Source organism: Nomascus leucogenys, chromosome 3 (assembly GCF_006542625.1).
Source record: "Nomascus leucogenys isolate Asia chromosome 3, Asia_NLE_v1, whole genome shotgun sequence".
NCBI lineage: Eukaryota > Metazoa > Chordata > Mammalia > Primates > Hylobatidae > Nomascus > Nomascus leucogenys.
The window spans coordinates 140,234,288-140,253,439 of NC_044383.1; the positions used below are offsets into that span (position 1 = coordinate 140,234,288).

The window sequence follows — 19,152 nt, forward strand, 5'->3', positions numbered from 1 at the left end:
AGGAAACTGTCATGTAGTTCCTGGTTAAAAAATGAAAAGTAATATTATATCTCTATTTTCAATGAAACCATAGTTCTTTAATTCTAAAACCCTGATTTCTTTACACTTCAATAATTCTGAAATCAGAAGGCACCTTAGAATCTATGTATATTTTCACTGCAACATCTTCTCCCCTAAAACCTGCTATTAAATAAATTATAGGTCTTAAATAGAATCTTGAATTCAAGAAACAAAATTAGCTAAAAAAAATTTCTTTGTAATACACTTTCGTGTTTTTAAGTGAATATAGAATTGAAATTCTTGAAATTACCTTAAGCAAATTTAATGAGGTTACCCAGTGACTATCTGAATCAGGCGAAGCTGCAAAAATCTCCATTTCTCCATATAAATCTATTGTTTTCTCAGTTACTCCCCAAAACCCCCAGGGCACTGGAAACAGATGAGGTCTAAACTCTGAGCTGAGCTGCCCATTCTCATGCCACCTTAGAACAGTTGTCTCTAGATTCTCACACTACACACAGACTCATGTCCTCTAGAGAAATCTGAATTATATTCTTTAAAATAGAACATAAAAGTAAAAGGAGATTGAAGAAAAGTTAGGATAAAATTCACTGTAAAAGTTCTAGTTCTATGGAGAAACAGTCATTCTCAAACATTGCTGGTGGTAATGCAAAATGGAACTCAACAGAAGGAAAGTGGATAATAATCAGCAAAAATGCACTTGCCCATTAACCCAGAAATTCCACTTCTGGGATCTGTCCTAACTATCCCTTGGAGAATATGTGGAATGACATGTGTATTGCAGCATTGTTTGTATTTACAAAGGATTGCAAAGAATGCAAATGTCTGTCATCAGGCGACAGTGGAATACACTGTGGTATCCACACACAGTGAGTAACTATGAGAAATGCCATACAACGCGTAGAGCAATCTCTAGGACATAGTGAGAGAAAAAGTAAGGCGCAGTACTATATATTTAATGTGCTAATTTTGTGTAAGAAAGGAGGAAGGGATTTGACTCAATATACACACTTGCTGTATTTGCGAAAAGAAACATGGAAAAATAAACCAAAAACAAATAGAAAAGGGGGAAGAGAGAGGATAGAGAACAGAGATGTGAAGGAGACTGACTTGGTTGTAACTTGTTATAGTTTTGACTTTGGAATCGGGTACATGATTGATTTTTTAAATCAAAAACAAACACGAAAAAGAAAAGCAATTCTCGAAATTAAAAACAAATAGAAAACTAATTGAATGTAAACATGGCGGCATAGCCCCACACAAATAATCATTGCTCTGAGAGACCTCAGAACTTTGACTATACGTACTTCATGGCAAATAGGCTAAGTAAGGACTCTTCGTAGTGACATGTTATTATCATTTTTACATAGTCTACGTAGGTTTTTTTCCTTTCTTCCCTTCTAAAATTGCACAGAATCTAAAGCTCCCCTCCTTCTCTCCATACAATAGCGTCCATGGCATTGCAACTCATCTGCCCCTTCCTTTCAGAAAAGGAAATATGAAGATTAGCACACCAACACAATCTACATTCTGCAACTATCACAGAGAGCTGCACGTATTAGCATCGGGCTGTGACAAACACTGCACCAAAAGTAAGAAAAAATGTCTGTGTTTTATTTTCTTCTAGATATCAGAAGCAGGCCTGGTAGGGAGTGCGCTCAGAATCCTTTTAAGAAATATAATAATCTTGAGTAACATCTAATAAGACCTAGCATTTATTGAGCGCCAAGCATATGCCAGTGAGGTAGTACTATGATCACAGCCTTAAGAGGAAAATTAATCCCATGCCAAGTGCCAGAACCTAGAACACCAAGCTAGTCTGGCATTATACTGTGGGAACCATCATGTGGTATTATAAAGTGACAGGACTCAGACCAGGATTCAGCAACCAGTCGAATAATTCTAAAGACAAGACTGAAGAAATTCTTCAGAGCTAAAATAGGCTCAGGAACTGAAATGGGAGGAGGAGAGAATCTGCAGTCAACACATGGCACAGAAAAAAACAACCCTGGATTTGGAATTAATGTCTTGATGTAAGCCACTTACTCTGACATCCCAGGCAGAGTACTTAACCTCTCTGAGTCACTGTCCTCACAGTGAATAAGCAGCTATAACCAGCTTCTCCAGACTAAATGGAAATTAACATAGATGTGTGTAATAATGTAAAATTTGTTAAAGCTATAAAGAAATCCAAGAATTTATTATTATTAGTTCCTAGGAAAGCAGGAAAAGGGGTGAAAAGAAAACAAAAGAGAAGGAATGACCCAGAAATTAATGTAAAATAAGTTTTTTGTTTTTTGTTTTTTGTTTTTGAGATGGAGTCTTACTCTTGTCACCCAGGTTGGAGCGCAGTGGTGCGATCTCATCTCACTGCAACCTCCGCCTCCCGGGTTCAAGTGATTCTTCTGCCTCAGACTCCCAAGTAGCTGGGGTTACAGGCACGTGTCGCCACGCCCAGCTAATTTTTGTATTGTTAATAGAGACAGGGTTTCGCCATATTGGCCAGACTGGTCTCAAACTCCTGGCTTCAAGTGATCTGCCCGCCTCAGCCTCCTAAGTGCAAAATAAGCTTTTTGACTGAGTGCATTGTAAGCTGAGCCCTCCGACTAGCTGTTTCTGTGTCTCAGCTCTCCTCTTTTTTCTTTGCATCAGATTAATGGTTAAAAAAACATTTTAGTTTATTTGGAGAATAATAATGCTAGTAAACTTACTATATTCTTCATGTATTATTTGGGGTATTTTTACAAAAATATTGTTGCATTTGGGTTTAGCTAACATTACCCTATGAATATAATTAGATTTAGATCCAGAGAGACTTTTTTCTTACAAACACCTAGAAATAGATATTCTACATAGACAACATTTGGTAAATGTTTTTGGCTAGAAAAAAGGCCCAATTTCCTACAGAACCCAGAGATTCTTGGACTTGATTATAAAAACAGATGGAAAGAATTGATTATGCTAATAAGGATGGTTCTGGGGATACTGAGGCTCCAACAGGGGGAAAAGGGGAGGGTTCTGCAGGAAGGAGATCACTTACTCTCAGTGACCCTGACACATGCCCTGTCCTTACCACCCAGGGCACACTGGCAAGACTTCCTGCCACCAGCACCTGCATCTCACTGTGGGAAAGCTTCTCTGGCTGCCCTATTCCACTCTTTCACCTGTGCAGAGGTCCTCAGAGATCGCTGCTCCTGGGACGAGCTTTCAACCAGCAACAAATGGGACTTGGGGCAGAAATGCCCCCAGCTAGGCTGGACGTCATGGCTCACACCTGTAATCCCAGCACTTTGAGAGGCCAAGGCAGAAGGATCTCTTGAGGCTAGGAGTTCGAGACCAGCCTGGGCATCATAGTGAGACATCTCTCTAAAAAACATACAAAAGTTAGCAAAGCACAACTATGTGCACCTGTGGCCTCAATTATGCAGGAAGCTGAGGCAGGAAGATTGCTTGAGTCCAGGAGTTTGAGGTTGCGGTGAGCTATGATCACACCACTGCATTCGAGCCTGGATGACAGTAAGACCCCATCTCTATAAAAAGAAAAATACATAAGTAAACAAATCAATATCCCAGTTCCTTTTTCCCTTAGTGTGAAAACTCTGGGGTACATGTTTTTCACAGGCTCCCAGGGTTCCCCAAAAGGATGAAGTTTTGCTCACCCACAGTCACACCCTGCTTGCTAAGAAGAATTTTATTAACTAACTTTTCTACCCTCTCTCACTTCCCTATTCCCTTTCCGAGTATCTCCTGGATCACTTCTCAAGTAAACTGCTAGCACCTATATCCTCTTCTCAAGAATCTGCTTCTGGGAAACCTAAACCAGAATGCTATTCCCCTTGCAGAAAACATTCCCTCCCATGAACAGCCCAACTGCTCAGCACAACAATCCCTCCTTACTATTCCCTCCTGAAAGTCAACCAAGGATATGGCTCTCTCACTATGACGTTACATCATATTTAGGTGGTGACCAAGAAGTGGCTGTCATCCTGTTCTATGCTTTGTAAGTCACCTCTCCTAGCTATCCACTCACAATCTTTCATTCTCTCCTTATGGAGAAAGAGGGAAAAGGCTCTGAAGTAAGGAGACCACTTGGAGCAAAATCATATTTTAAGTGAAATTAAGTTACTAGTGAACTTTCAGGTAGTCTGATATACAAAGATAGTAATTACCTTCTGAAATGTAATTTTCAAAAATGATTAAGATGGAAACCTCAAAATTTAAAAGAGTTTTGTGTGATTGTTCTCTGCCGTGTAAAATCCTTAGCTTCTGCTCAGTCTCATCTCTGCCCTATTCTTTTGGAAGCTTTAAAACCCCAAATGTGCTATTGTTTTCACATATATGGGCTGGTCTCCGCAGCAACGTAGTCAAAAAAAGAAAGAAAACAATACATATGAAGGAAAGGTTTTAAATGAATCGGAAGAAATTTGATAAGATCTCACCACTACAGACTAAATTTTATCTCTTGCTATCTAATTCATCTACCATCCATGGTTATTGCATGAGTTGGGAGAAGAATGGATGAAGGAGCACCATTTAAGAAAATTTAAAATCAGGTGCATTCTCTTCGAATATTAGAGATTTAGAAGTAATAGGCCGGGCATGGTGGCTCACGCCTGTAATCCCAGCAGTTTGGGAGGCCAAGGCGGGCAGATCACCTGAGGTCAGGAGTTTGAGACCAGCCTGGCCAACATGGCGAAAACCCGTCTCTACTAAAAATACAAAAAATTAGCCGGGCATGGTGGCGGATGCCTGTAATCCCAGCTACTTGAGAGGCTGAGGCAGGAGAATCACTTGAACCTGGGAGGCAGAGGTCGCAGTCAGCTGAGATCGCGCCATTGCACTCCAGCCTGGGCGGCAAGAGCAAAACTCCATCAAAAAAAAAAAAGTAGCGAAGACAAAGTTAAGTCTTCTAAAATCACAGTCAGTACAACACATAATCTTGCCTTCATGCAATGTGAAGTTATCAAATGCTTCAGGAACTTTCAAATCTCTTCAAGCTATTTTCATGAGTTTCATGTGTACTATTAAAATACACCACCACCACCACTACTAAGAAAATCCGGTTCAAAAATGGCAAAAGATTTTTTTTTTTTTATTTATGAGACGGAGTCTTGCTCTGTCACCCAGGCTGGAGTGCAGTGGCGCGATCTCCGCTCACTGCAAGCTCCGCCTCCCGGGTTCACGCCATTCTCCTGCCTCAGTCTCGCCGAGTAGCTGGGACTACAGGCGCCCGCCACCACGCCCGGCTAATTTTTTGTATTTTTTTTAGTAGAGACGGGGTTTCACCGTGGTTTCGATCTCCTGACCTCGTGATCCGCCCGCCTCGGCCTCCCAAAGTGCTGGGATTACAAGCGTGAGCCACCGCGCCCGGCCAGCAAAAGATATTTCTCCCAAGAAGATAAGGAAATGGCCAATAAGCACATGTAAAAGTTGCTCAAGGTCACTAGTCATTAGGAAAAGGCAAATCAAAGCCACCGTGTGATGGTACCTCACACCCATTAGGATGGCGACTGTAAATAATTAATTAATTAAGTGACAAGCACTGGTGAGGATGTAGAGAAACTGGAACCCTTGTGTACTATGGTTGGGAATGTAAAATAGTGTAGCTGCTCTGCAAAATTGCATGGTAGCTCCTCAAAAACAATTAAGATAGAACTACCACATGATCCAGCAATTCCACCTCTAGGTATAAAACCAAGAGAATTGAAAGAAGGGTCTCAAAGAGGTATTTGTAGGCCCGTGTTCATAGCAGCATTATTCACAATAGCCAAAAGGTAGAAGCGACCCAAGTGTCTGTCAACAAATATGAATGAATAAACAAAATGTGGTACACACATCAATGGGATAAGATTCAGCTTAAAAAGGAAGACAATTCTGAGACCTGCTACCACATGGATGAACCTTGAAGACATTATGCTAAGTAAAATAGGCCAGTCACAAAAGGATAAATACTGTATGATTCCACTTATAGGAGGGAACTACAGTAGCCAAATTCATAAAGACAGACAGTAGAATGGTGGTTGCCAGGGACTGGGAGGAGAAGGAATAGAGACTTATTATTTAATAGGTACTGAGTCTCAGTTTTGCAAGATGAAAAGAGTTCTGGAGATGGATGATGCTGACGGTTGCACAGTAATAAGAACTTATTTAACGCCACTCAACTATACCCTTAAAAATGGCTAAGATGGTAAACTTCATTAAAAAATTTTAATTTTAGAGCTACTACTCTGAAATCGTTATTTGTCAGTAAAGAATGAAAATGCATTTGCCACGGTAAGTTTTACAAGATTCAAGGTGTGAAAATATCAGTGGCTGATGTGCTGTTAATGAGCACCATCACTTTCACAGGTAACAGACATCTACTCATGCTTCTGCTGAACAGACAGACATAGAGGTGAGGCTCAGAGATGGTGGGTGGTTTGCCTAGACTGTCAAGGAGCCTCAGCATCAGGGTAGAATCAGGGTAGAATTAAAATTGGATGCATTCTCTTTCGAGGGAATGTAGAGATGCGACATTGCGAGCCCAGGGTTATCTTCCCCTGTAGCGTGCCTTTTCCTTGCGTCTTTTTTAAAGACATCATTTCAAACATGTTTCCCTAAATTCTGACTCCTTACAGACATATTCAATATCTGTTTAAACTTTCCACTCCATGGTTTCCTTTTGAAATCTTCTTGAAACATGCTCTATGGAAGATTAAACACAGCAGCACAGTGATAAATGAGTCTATCATTTAGCTTGTCTGTAGAAGCAGCAGCTGGAACCTGACCCTTAAAAGAGCTTGCTCCAGACAGATGATAAATCTTCAGATAAAGACTTCTCAGGAAAATCCTCAAACCTAATGAAAAGTTCAGCTCATCCCATGGGCCACTTCGCATTCTGTTGCTTGGGAAATGTGCCCACACCCTCACCATTAACTCATATGTTAACTGAACTCTTCCTCCAGGGTGGAAAACTCTGTATTGACGAGTACCCAATATCTTCTAGTCCATTCCCATCTTGTAGCTTAAAATCATCCTTTACACGGGGTCGGTAGGTGTATTTTTGGACTTTCCTACACAGGACAGGTCATAGTCACTGAGAGAAATCTTTCCTGGTGTCTGAAAATTCCTAGCACAATTCTTCTGCATCCTAAATTCTCAATATTTAGGCAAACACCTTGCTTTTGTTTGTATACATTCCTTTGATTTTTTAAATATTGCTTTTAGCTGCATTCAATCTTCTCAAAGTAGCTTTGAATAATATAGAGATAATGTTCTTGGTCAATATTTACTTGCAAGAAAATAGATGCATAGAGATTTGCATCACTGACTTAGAGCTACAAGACCTCATAATAAAGTACAGGACTAGAATCCAGGTGCCATTTGTCCCTTATACCATGCTGCCAAAATCCACCTTACTGCTGGCTTGCTTCAAGAATGATCAAATTATATACACACACATATACATACGTATGTTTATACACATGCATATCTATATATATGTTAATATTTATACACATACATATCTATATATGTGTCAATATTTATACATTTACGCACTATAAATATCAGTTCAATATATATCAATTTATATTTAAGTTAGTGTGTATGCACTTATGTACTCTATTTCCTGTTAACGATTTTAAACGATTTTAAGATAAAAGCCATTTTTGATTTTACATTCTATGCATTGGCAAATCAACTATCATATATTCATATATAGTTCTTACAGCCATCAGAAATGATGTTGTGGATCTACATGTATCAACATGGAAATATGCTTCTATGTATTACTTAGTGAGAAAATCAAGTGACAACAGCATCATGCATCATATTATTTTATTTTTGTAAAACATAGAAACAAATGCTTGGAAACACATACAACAAAAAGTCTAAACTCGTGCCATGGTGGTAGGAACCTTTATGTTTTTTTTTTTTTTTTTAAGATGGAGTTTCGCTCTTGTTGCCCAGGCTAGAGTGCAATGGCGCTGTCTCGGCTCACTGCAACCTCCGCCTCCCGGATTCAAGCGATTCTCCTGCCTCACTCTCCCAAGTAGCTGGAATTACAGGCATGCACCACCATACTGGGCTAATTTTGTATATATACATATATTTTAATACAGACAGGGTTTCTCCATGTTGGTCAGGTTGGTCTCAAACTCCCGACCTCAGGTGATCCGCCTGCCTTGGCCTCCCAAAGTGCTGGGATCACAGGCATGAGCCACTACACCCGGCCAAGCTTGTATGATCTTCATTCATTTATTTCTCTCTGTCTGTTTGCTTCCATGTCTGTCTTCTTTTTTTATTTCGCTTACTTCTATTTTCAAATTTTTCCTATGAGCACATACTACTGTATAACCTTTTTTATAATTTTTATTTTAATTTTTAGCTGTTTTTTAAGAGATGGGGTCTCACCATGTTGACCAAACTGGTCTCAAACTCCTGGCCTCAAGTGATCCTCCCGTCTCAGCTTCCCAAAGTGCTGGGATTACAGGTGTGAGCCACCATGCCTGGCCCTATTGTATAATCTTTTAAAGCATTTTTCAGTTACTTTAAATTTCCAAAAAGCAAAAAGTTGGATTCTATATTGTTGTTTTTTAAAAAAAAAGAAGTTGTGGAAACACCAACAAAAGTACTATGCACTGTCCACCAGAGCAAAGAGCTCGTGGAGGCTGTGTTCCCTGAGTGGGCATTTCACTGCTGTGAGCTAAGAAGACTGTCCTCTAAAATACCCCAGCCATGGCATTCACTCTGGCAATGCCCAAGCATATCACTGCCTTCTGAGAACAAGACAAAAGAAACCAACATTTTCTGGCTCTCGGTGTTCCACAATTAATTTTGAAAAGTTTGGAAAGAATTTAAAGGAAAATAATATTGGCAACATGAACAATTGTTCCCACGTTACATGGAGTTAGCAACAAGAAGTTACTGAGAACTGCCTATCCCAACTACAGATAATGGGGCCATAAAGCTATGACAGGGGAACCATTATTTTAGAAATACATTCAAGGATCGGCAAAGGAAAATAATTGTTAGAACACAATAATACATTATAGACAGTAAATAAACTAAATGTCCATTTAAAAATTCATTTCCACGCATGTGAAATTAGAACATCAGAAGTAACAGAATTCAAGAAAGTCCTCAATCATTCTAACATTTAGGTTTCCAAATGTTAACTAAGCAAGCATTTTTACCCCTTTGATCCATGAGTCATTGTCTTGTGGTAAACCGGTCACCTACAGCTGCTGAAATGTCACGTTTTGCCCTGTCTAGACATGTCAACATTCCACCTTCTCATTCTCCTTTGTAATAGAAATTCTAGGAACATATGTTGGCCAAAAGTTCATCAGTTTCACATCGTTAATTTGAATTGTCTTCACTGAAGAAACCTTTTTTTTTTTTTTTGAGACGTAGTCTCGCTCTGTCACCCAGGCTGGAGCGCAGTGATGTGATCTCGGCTAACTGCAACCTCCGCCTCCCATGTTCAAGCAACTCTCTTGCCTCAGTCTCCCAAGTAGGTGGGACTACAGGCATAGCCACCACGCCTGGCTAATTTTTATATTTTTAGTAGAGGGGGGTTTCACCATGTTGGCCAGGCTGATCTTGAACTCCTGATCTTCAGTGATCTGCCCACCTCAGCCACCCAAAGTGCTGGGACTACAGGCATGAGCCACCGCACCCAGCCTTAAAGAAACATTTCAAAACACTGGAATTTTGTTTGGGATACGCTCAGAGGCTGGCTCTTGGCTAAGACAATAAATATAGAGTTCAAATAAATTAAAAGCTCATAATTCTCATTTTGGTAGAAGTCTGGGAACACATCAGTGTTCAATAATAATGCTCAATTTAATTAGTTGATTCATACGACTAACTGATAATTAAGTAATGCAATAATTAAGCAATTCCTTCAAAAAATACTGGTACATGCTCTGTACCTGCCAACTTCTAGGATATAGAGACACAGTTTAAATCAGACAAGTAAAGAATACGTCCTCTGCTGCTTATGTTGTAGCTGGGGGAGAAAGAATATAATAAGCCAAGACTAATGTATTCATAAATTCCTATAAAATTTTTTTGAATCTATTGTAAACTCACTCAGACATTTTCCAAAATGTATGCTAATCTATGCCTACTGATGAAAGGTTCGGAAGACTTAATGTCACTTTCCCAGGGAAAATTAATCTGTTCTTTATTTTTCTTGAGCTGAAAAAAAAAGGTACTCTATATTTACTGAAACTTTCAGAATAGTTGTCTCATGAAAAGAGAAAATTTTGACTTTCAAGTAACATTTTCTACATGGGTAAATTCTGCCCAATGTAAAAAGTGATTAGATCTTCACTACAGAGATTCTCATAAAACTGATTTCAAGAAATACGCCTTCCAAAGTTAAGATCCTCTGAAATTCACATGAAGTGTGCATGCAACTAGAGATGGAACACATCTCATGCAGACGGTTACTTCAATCCCCAAACATGCAAAACTTTCACCATTCAGAAAGTAAAGGAGAAACACAATCACAATTGTACAGACACATTGGATCCTCAAAGAACATTAAAGTCTCTGTAATATATACTAAACCAGATATTAACCTACAAACCTCTTCAGTTTGTCTAAAGTTTTTATGAAATAGATAGTTGGGGCCAGGTGCGGTGGCTCATGCCTGTAATCCCAGCACTTTGGGAGACTGAGGTGGGCAGATCATGAGGTCAAGAGATCGAGACCATCCTGGCCAACATGGTGAAACCCTGTCTCTTCTAAAAATACAAAACTTAGCTGGGCATGGTGGTGCACACCTGTAATCCCAGCTACTCAGGAGGCTGAGGCAGGAGAATCGCTTGAACCCGGGAGGCAGAGGTTGCAGTGAGCCAAGATCATGCCACTGCACTTCAGCCTAGCAACAAAGTGAGACTCCATCTCAAAAAAAAAAAAAAAAAAAAGAGAGAGAGAAACAGATAGTTGGATGATTCATTTTTTCTAATCAAGGCCCAGGGGCCTCAAGGCTTCCTTGAACTGGTGATGCAATGGCACAAATGGTGTCAATAAATGAAAACTAAAAAACACAAGTATAACTTTATACAAAGAAACAATGTACAATACTAACATACACCAAAAAAAGTAAGCAACGGTGAATCTAAATGAAATTCCACCCTTCTTAGTCACAAACTCTTTGTCCCTCAGTTCTCATATTATTTTCCCAGTCTCCCCAGGCTCTAAAACTTGGAATCATGCTTATGTTAGCCTCAAATTTTTTGTGTCTTATATCCAAGCATTCTTCATACCTTGCCCCTTTTTATTTGCATAGTATGTCCTAAATTCTCACTGTTGGCACTCTAGTCCAGGAGCTCATGTCTGAATGCCTGCATTTTCTCACCATCTCCTAACTGGCCTTCTGGCAGCTCCCTCACTCTCCAAAACATCCAATTTATTGCTGCTAGGTTCATATTTTTCACATGCCAATTTCACGAGCTCACCTTCCGGCTCAAGAATAGGCAGTGGCTCCCTACTGCCTGCTGGATCAAATCCACATTCCTACACTATCACTACGTGTCTCAGTCCCCCATTCACCGGCCCTAAGTCACCTCTAAATGGAGAAGCCATGCAGCCTGGGGAAAAGAGCCTGGCTTTGTTGTTGGGAAACCTTTGTTTTAAATCCCAGCTCTGCTATTTACTCCTTATGAGACTTTGAGCAAGGTACTTAAATTCCCTGAGCTTCAGTAAACTCCCTTGAAAAATGGGAATAATAAAATCTATCTTGCTTGGCTATTATGAGAATTCAATATAATCGCTAACACAGTGGGTTGGCACACCTCGTTTATATTTTCATTCCTTTGTTCACATTAGTCCCCAGAATGCGCATCTCCCACCTCTACTTCTCAAAGATCCTAATAATGTGTTAGGAAAACGGGAGCAGCTGTGCAGGACCTAATTGGAACCTTGGGGCTTTTCCAGCAAATTCAGATTGCTGCTTTTCTCATATCTGTTTTTAAGAATAGAGGTGGAAATCCTTTCCTGGAAAATTATTTTCTGTCAAAATCAGTCCTTACGCATGATGCCATTTCTCGAAATTCCCATGGGCAATGTAAATGCCGAAGATTCTTAATTTTTACTTATATATGAAATCAAGAACTATTAATTGAGAGCCTATTAACTGGCAGACACAGAGTAAGTTGCTGAAGATATACCCATGATCTTGTCCTACAGAAATGATCAATTATGGAAAACAGCAAGTCTGACAAGCAAGTACCCAAAAAAGAGGACAAGTATGATAGTATGAAAAGTATAGGCCAGGCGAGGTGGTTCACACCTGTAATCCCAGCACTTTGGGAGGCCAAGGCAGGTGGATCACCTGAGGTCAGGAGTTCGAGACCAGCCTGGCCAAGATGGTGAAACCTTGTCTCCACTAAAAATACAAAAATTAGCCGGGCATGGTGGTGCATGCCTGTAATCCCAGCTACTCAAGGAGGCTGAGGCATGAGAATCGCTTGAACCTGGGAGGCAGAGGTTGCCCTGAGCCGAGATAACACCATTGTACTTCGGCCTAGGCAATAGAACAAGACCCTGTCTCAAAAAAAAAAAAAAAAAGAAAAGAAAAGAAAAAAAAAAGAAAAGAAAAGTATAGGCCGCTCAGGGAGCAGAGAGAGGAAGCCAAATTTAGGTCAGGGGAGAAGGTACGTACCTCTAGAAGGCTATTTAAGCTAAAATTTGACCTATAAGGAGGGATAAGCTTGATGGAATTGGATAGGAGAAAGACTTCAGTGCGTGGAGACAGAGTTTTCTGAGCAGAGAAACAGCATATGCGAAGGCTTAGAGAGAGCCAGCCCACGTGCTAACAGGAATTGAAGGAAGTGCCATCTTTAAATGGATAGGGTTGACAAGTGTGAGGAAGTAAAAAAGGTTCCAGTTAAGGTGATTCCCATAAGCCAGGGAGTGAATTTGTACTTTCTCGTAAGGGCAAGGGAAAACAAAACTGTGGATTTTAAATCCAACATTTTACCAGCCTGGATTTCTATGGCTGTTAAACTTGCATATGGTTGTGTAGGACTTGGTGAGTAATCTTGTGTGCTGTGTCACACTCTAAGCACATAATACGTGGTGTGAAAAATGGCAGATGAGCCTCTGGACTTGACCTTTCTCAATGAATTCTAGGTAGTACAGTTTGAAGTAGCAACGTGTGGTGAAAGAAAAAGGTAGACTATGCATCAGGTAACTGGGTAACAACAGCACAAAACAGAAGAGAGGTTAGGCTGGTCTTCCCAGGCAGTGTCAGGGAACGATAGAGAGAGAAAAGCAAAGGGATTCAATGACAATGAGATCACACGTAATTTCAAAGGAGAATTGCCCTAAATTTCATTTCTAGAGCTGTTCTCTCAGAACCCCGTTGAAGGCAGAAAACAGGGTGGTCTTAATGGTGTCATGTATCCTGGCCCCGAGAGGGAGTCGGATTGGCATGCTATAAGTCATGGGCTTAGGAGTCCAAGGGACCTGAATGTGAATCTGTTTTTTTCCATTTACTCCCATGTGACTTGGGACAATTGACGCAGTCTCTCTGCATTTCAGTCTGTCCCACTTTCAAAACGTGGAGACAATTACTACCTCTCAGGGTGATTTTGAGGAGTAAATGAGAGCATATATGCAAGGTACCTTGAATCATCTATCCCTTGGCCTAGAGTAGACACTAAGTAACAGGTGGCTTTTCCTAAGATGCTATGGACTCTGCTACCTCTCAGCATTAGGCTATATGAGGATGTGTAGGCACGGGGCTGGTGGTAACCCAAGGTTAAGGAACATGGAAGGTAGAATTAGAATTCTGCCCTTAGGTGCTTAGGCTTAGGTGCTTTGAGAGCGACTTTGTTGAATCTGAATTCTTTTAAGTGGCAGAAAGTAAATAAAGCTTCTTGGCTTGACAGGACGTGCTTGGGTCTTATTTCACAGCTGGTGTCCACACGGACAAGAGGAATATCACTGCTAATTAAGCATTCATTGAGTAGCCTTTTTTCCCCCACAATAAACATATAATTAAGCTTCGGTGTGTGTGTGTGTGTGTGTGTGTGTGTGTGTGTGTGTGTGTGTGTGTGTCTTTGTGGTAGAGAGGAAGAGAGAGGGAGAATTCCTCTACATACCATTAGTTTTATAACCATTAGTTTGCATACCATTAGTTTAATCCTATAGTTCCCTAGCCAGATAACGGCAAGCTTATTCTCCATTCAGTGCTGCTAACCCAACTGTATTCAAGTACATGCTTTGCAACCTGAATATTGCTTTCTGTGTTGCCATGAAAGCAAGCCAGGGCAGGAATCTGTGAGTGTATCTAAGGCTCTATCCCTTTCCTCTTTCTAGCCTAGTCTGTCAACACTGCTGCTCCTTGTGGAAGCATGAAGTTCCTAATGCCTAAAATAGGTAACTCATTTCTCCTCTAAGAGAATCATAAGCTGAATGAGCTGATGAGGCCAAGCCAGCCCAATCTGGAAGCCTGTGTGGTTCAGAAGGACTTCCTTTAAATTCTATGAAGACAGGGACAGCAGCCAGAACATATTTGCTAAATAATTTGATTCCCTGAGAAGATGAACGTCCTGCTTCTATCCGAGCTTTATTACTTCCCACAGACATGCCAAGCTCCATCAGCATCCAATCTTTCCAACAGCCTCTGGAAATGCCCTGACCACTATTAAAAGGTAAATCAGTAGGTTCTCCCGTGTTATAAAAGATGTAGAGGACTATCGCTTGCCACAACTACCCCAAAACAAGGGCCTGAAATAATATGAAACAAAAAAGAGACATTTATATTAACCTTAGTTCCTCTTAAGAAGGAACCTGTATTTGTTTAGGAAAACTCTCTTGCAATAGAAGGCAAAACGGCAGACCCAGGTTGCCTTGATTTGGGTAAAACCATACCCAAGATGAAGAATGTATTCAGGAGGGGAGAAGAAAAGAGAGAAAAAGGATGCCAGTGGAAAACTGCACACTCTGCCAGCGACTTTTTGTGAATCCCTTAAAACTTTGATAAGTTGTTAAAACTCACCAAATGCTTGAAAAAAAAATGTATTTTTACGGAACCCAAAGAAGAGCTTTGTGCCACATTTTTCATGAGGTGAAGCTGGAGCAGTAAGTTTGGGGGCAGAGGAGCAGAGAGGAGAGTGCTTATTACCAGCACTGGAATTGGATTTGGGTCCGGTTTAACCAAATCTTTAATGAACAGGTGCCCAGGTGTATGTGAGTAACAAAAATTGATTAGTGGCCAGTGAATGTAAATTTATCAACTAAAAATTTGGCCCACAAACAATATGCAGTACTTATTTTGCATTTATAAAGTTACATGATGTACAGCTCTGTTGCTTGAAAGACAGGCATGCCCACGTCATTTCACAAGAAGAATGTCACATAAAAAGAACTTTCCTGGCTTATAAGCATCTCCTAAGTACTTTTCCCTTAATTGACTAAAGGCCCTCCAATGCTGATCTTCACGGTACTACAAAGGGACTCACACTCTCCTGAGAGCAGCAATCAAACCTCACTGGGTTTGTGGAGAGCATTCCTCCTTGGAAATGTCTCCTCATTCGACATTCAACAACATTGTCATTTTCAACATGATTCAGGTCATGAAAGATCAGCACAGTTTCTAACAATAACTTTATTTCCAGCCATTTTCAAAAGAAAACTAGCCTGGGAAGCAGACCACAACAGTGTACTGACTTTTTAAGGAATAAACTAGGCAACTATCTTTTCAAATGTTGTCTAAGCACGACCAGTTTAACACCATCACAGAGCACACCAGGGGACAAGAGGTGACGGTCGCCAATGCAAAGCTGGCATAGGGGTTAGCGATTCCGAACCAACCCATCTGATAAAGAAGGTCGGGGGAAAGAAGGGGAAGAAGAAAGTAAAGGAGGAGAGATTGAAAAAGCTTCTCTGAACTGAATCAATTGACACCCTTGTAGGTCGTGAAGCCGAGTCTCCTTTTAGCAGAGAGACCTTAACTATGTAAAGGTGCCATGTTAAGTGATGCCCACATAAATCCTGAAACTATTAGAATCCCTCGTAGAATAGTAACATTAATAACAGAACTTAAAAGTCTCCTTTAGCAAGGATGTAAACGTCCACACTCCCTTCCTCCCCAACCAGAGTAGTCAAACAGGATGGGTTTCTTCTCCATAAAACACAATAGCATAACCTACATATCTACTGGACCAGAAATGGCTTCTATAACTTATTTGTTTATTTACTCTGCTCCAATTCCCAGAAATCAAAATGAACTTTCCCATTGGGATCACCTGATCCCTTTAACGTATCCCTCATTAAAAAGGCTGGGAACAGGAGGAAGAAAGCAGACTCACCATTTGATTGCTATACCAGTACAGTGACGACCCCTTCAGTATCACCCAGAACTTTTTCCATTTGTTGCTTAGGAAACTTCCCTTTTCCTTTTTCTTATACAGCCACCCTTGGCAGTCAGCATGGCCCAGATCTTTACACGATATCCTCCTCCGACTCATCGTGAGAAAACCTGCAATGATCACATGAAGAGGTAGATAATGTATTCCCCTGATTTGGTAGGTAAAGTATTATCCTGATTTATGTGACAGAGTGAAAGGCAACTTTTAATTGTTAACCCCCCGGGGAGTTGGATTTTTCACCAAGATTTATGCAAAGCCTATGCAAAACCAATGCAAAAAAAAAAAAAAAAAGCCATGTGTCTGTTTTATTTTTAAACATTCGTTTGATGCTTAGAAGGTATAAGATACAGCCAAAGAAACAGCGCAGCGGGACTAATATGCAAGTATTAGTCTAAGAATAGTATTCACCAAGAAGAAGTTGAATATGATTAAAATTGTAAGGCTGGCAGGCATATCAGTGCAGTAACATAGCTCCTCTCAACAATAACAGCCGTAGTTATGCAATAGATGTTGAAGGGTTAATGCCCACCTCAAAACACAGCTACTTCCCGACTCACTGCCAGTTTTTCTAAGCTCTTTCGACATACCACGAGGGATTAATCCAAATGAACAGCATGTCGTCATTTTTTAAAATCGATTCAACAATAACCAAAAATTAATCTGCCGTCCACCTCCTCTTATTAGCATTAAGACAGACAAAAATCTGATCCCAAGGAAGGCACCCCGGAGAAAAGCCACACTCAACGCATACAAAAAGGAGATAAAGAAACAAAAGAGATCTAATTACCTTGAGTTTTCCTCCTCGGCTTCTGACGCAAGGGAACCTGCTGAAAATGCAGGAAGGAAAGAAAAGAGGAAATTTCTGATTGTGTTGTAACATTTGTAAAGAGAGAAGGAGGGAGGAGGTGGCAGTGTTTATGAGCAGGATGGAATCTAAAAAAAAAAAAAACTCTCCAGGCAGAGCTTAACGGGGAGCTACTAGCTGAGGCACAAAATGTGCTAATTAGAATCAATATACATTGAGCTGAACCTGAAAAAAAAAAAATGTCACAGAGCATTTATCACTGATGTTTCCTGTTCCCACCCACCAGCCGCTCTCTCACTACTACTTCAGTTATGATAGCACAGTGTTCACGGAAGTTTTAAAAATCAAAAAATATTTCCCCTTTTGTGTTTTTGTGAGAGAAGGAAAAATATATCTGCTTCTTTTGCAATTTCTAAATAACAATGATTATTCAGATAAACCTGGAAGATAATTGTTACAATCTCAAAATATTAGAGTCACTTGACTATTCAGTTCATAGTCCTGCTACCACATAGGGTTACACCTAAACCACATGAATTAAATATCCCAGAAAATGAAATTCCACAACCTCTTTTAGTAAGAGTTCAGTAGCAATCAACCCTCCTTATCAGGAAATTCTTATTTACAGACAAATTAAAGTCTGTTATTCTGTCTTTAAATATCTCTGAATATTTCTCACGTTTTGTGGAAGATAAATTAGTTACCACCTACTATTCTGTACTAGCTCTTCAAATCTTCAAATCAGACATAAGACAATATATATGAAATATACATTTTTTCCACAATACATTTTAAACAAACATACAATCAGACTATCAGCAAAAATAAAAAATATTTTTAAGTGCTTTCAAATACGTGTGTGTGTGTGTGTGTGTGTAGAGAGAAAAAAAAATTTTGCTTAAAGAAGTTTTATTTGTTTTTTCTTTACAAATATCTAAGCTGAATTGATTTAAATTTGAAAGACAACCTTTTCCGTTAACAGGTAGAGAACTCAGGGTAAAAAAGCGTAAAAATGAAAAGCAGTTCCAAAATTTGGTATGTAATCTTAGTACAGCATTTTATAATGTTTTCTAGAGGTTCCTGGCTTATATTCTACATATCTAACTATTGATCTCATAGCTATTGTATATGGTTCTACTGCATGTTTGAAGAAGGGATATGACATAGTGAAAAGAGGAGAAGGTCTTTAAATCTAGAGGCCTGGAACCAATTCCTAGCTATTATAATTAGTAGCTGTGTTGCCCAAGAAAACAGCACTCTCTGAATCTGCTTCTTCATTTATAAAATGAAGATATTCATAATAATTCTAATCCTATAGGTCTTATAAAGATTTTACAAGACTTACTTGCGAAAATCCTCTGAGAACTAAACAACATTCCTTTATGTGAGTATATGTAATATAATATTATATCGTTGAGATAAACAAATACTTTATATCTAATAAACAGAAGAAATCATAATTTTTATAAGCATGATTTATGTTTCCTTCAGCAATTATAACAAAGCTAAAGTGTTTAAATTATATTTCCTGGGAAATATAGATCCCAAGAAATACTGCACTGACATTTCATCTGACAAATGTTAGAGTAAAATTTATCCCCCAAAAAATTAATCATCCGTAAAGATGGCAGTAATTGCCTTAAATTTTAAGCAAAGATAGACATGTTATAATCATGGCATGTTACTAAAATCCAGGCAAGTTATCATGAAAAGGACCTAGTCTCAGCCTCACTTCACAAATATCTCCCACACTGACCTGTCTTGTATTCTAAAGTTCCTATCATTCCCTCAAATCATCTCCTGGGACCTTTTTTTGATATGCCAATTCTCTGAGATCAGTAAAACCCAACTAGTACCTATTGGCAAAATATTTTTGCCCAAATATGTATATTATTTGAGTGGCTAAATTTTAGCTGAGAGCCAGGACTAAAGACAAAGAAGAGAATACGTGAA

At 39.6% G+C, this 19,152-nt stretch overlaps 1 protein-coding gene across 1 annotated transcript in view; it reads left to right on the forward strand.

Moving 5' to 3' along the window:
• Window positions 1-16,611, forward strand: part of OPRM1 (opioid receptor mu 1) — a 241,527-nt gene extending 224,916 nt beyond the window's left edge. The window contains exon 4 of the mRNA XM_030809863.1: window positions 16,437-16,611. Coding sequence (XP_030665723.1) covers window positions 16,437-16,529 — 93 coding nt within the window. The 3' untranslated portion in view covers window positions 16,530-16,611. The remainder of the gene's footprint in view (window positions 1-16,436) is intronic.
• The last annotated feature ends 2,541 nt before the right edge of the window (window positions 16,612-19,152 follow it).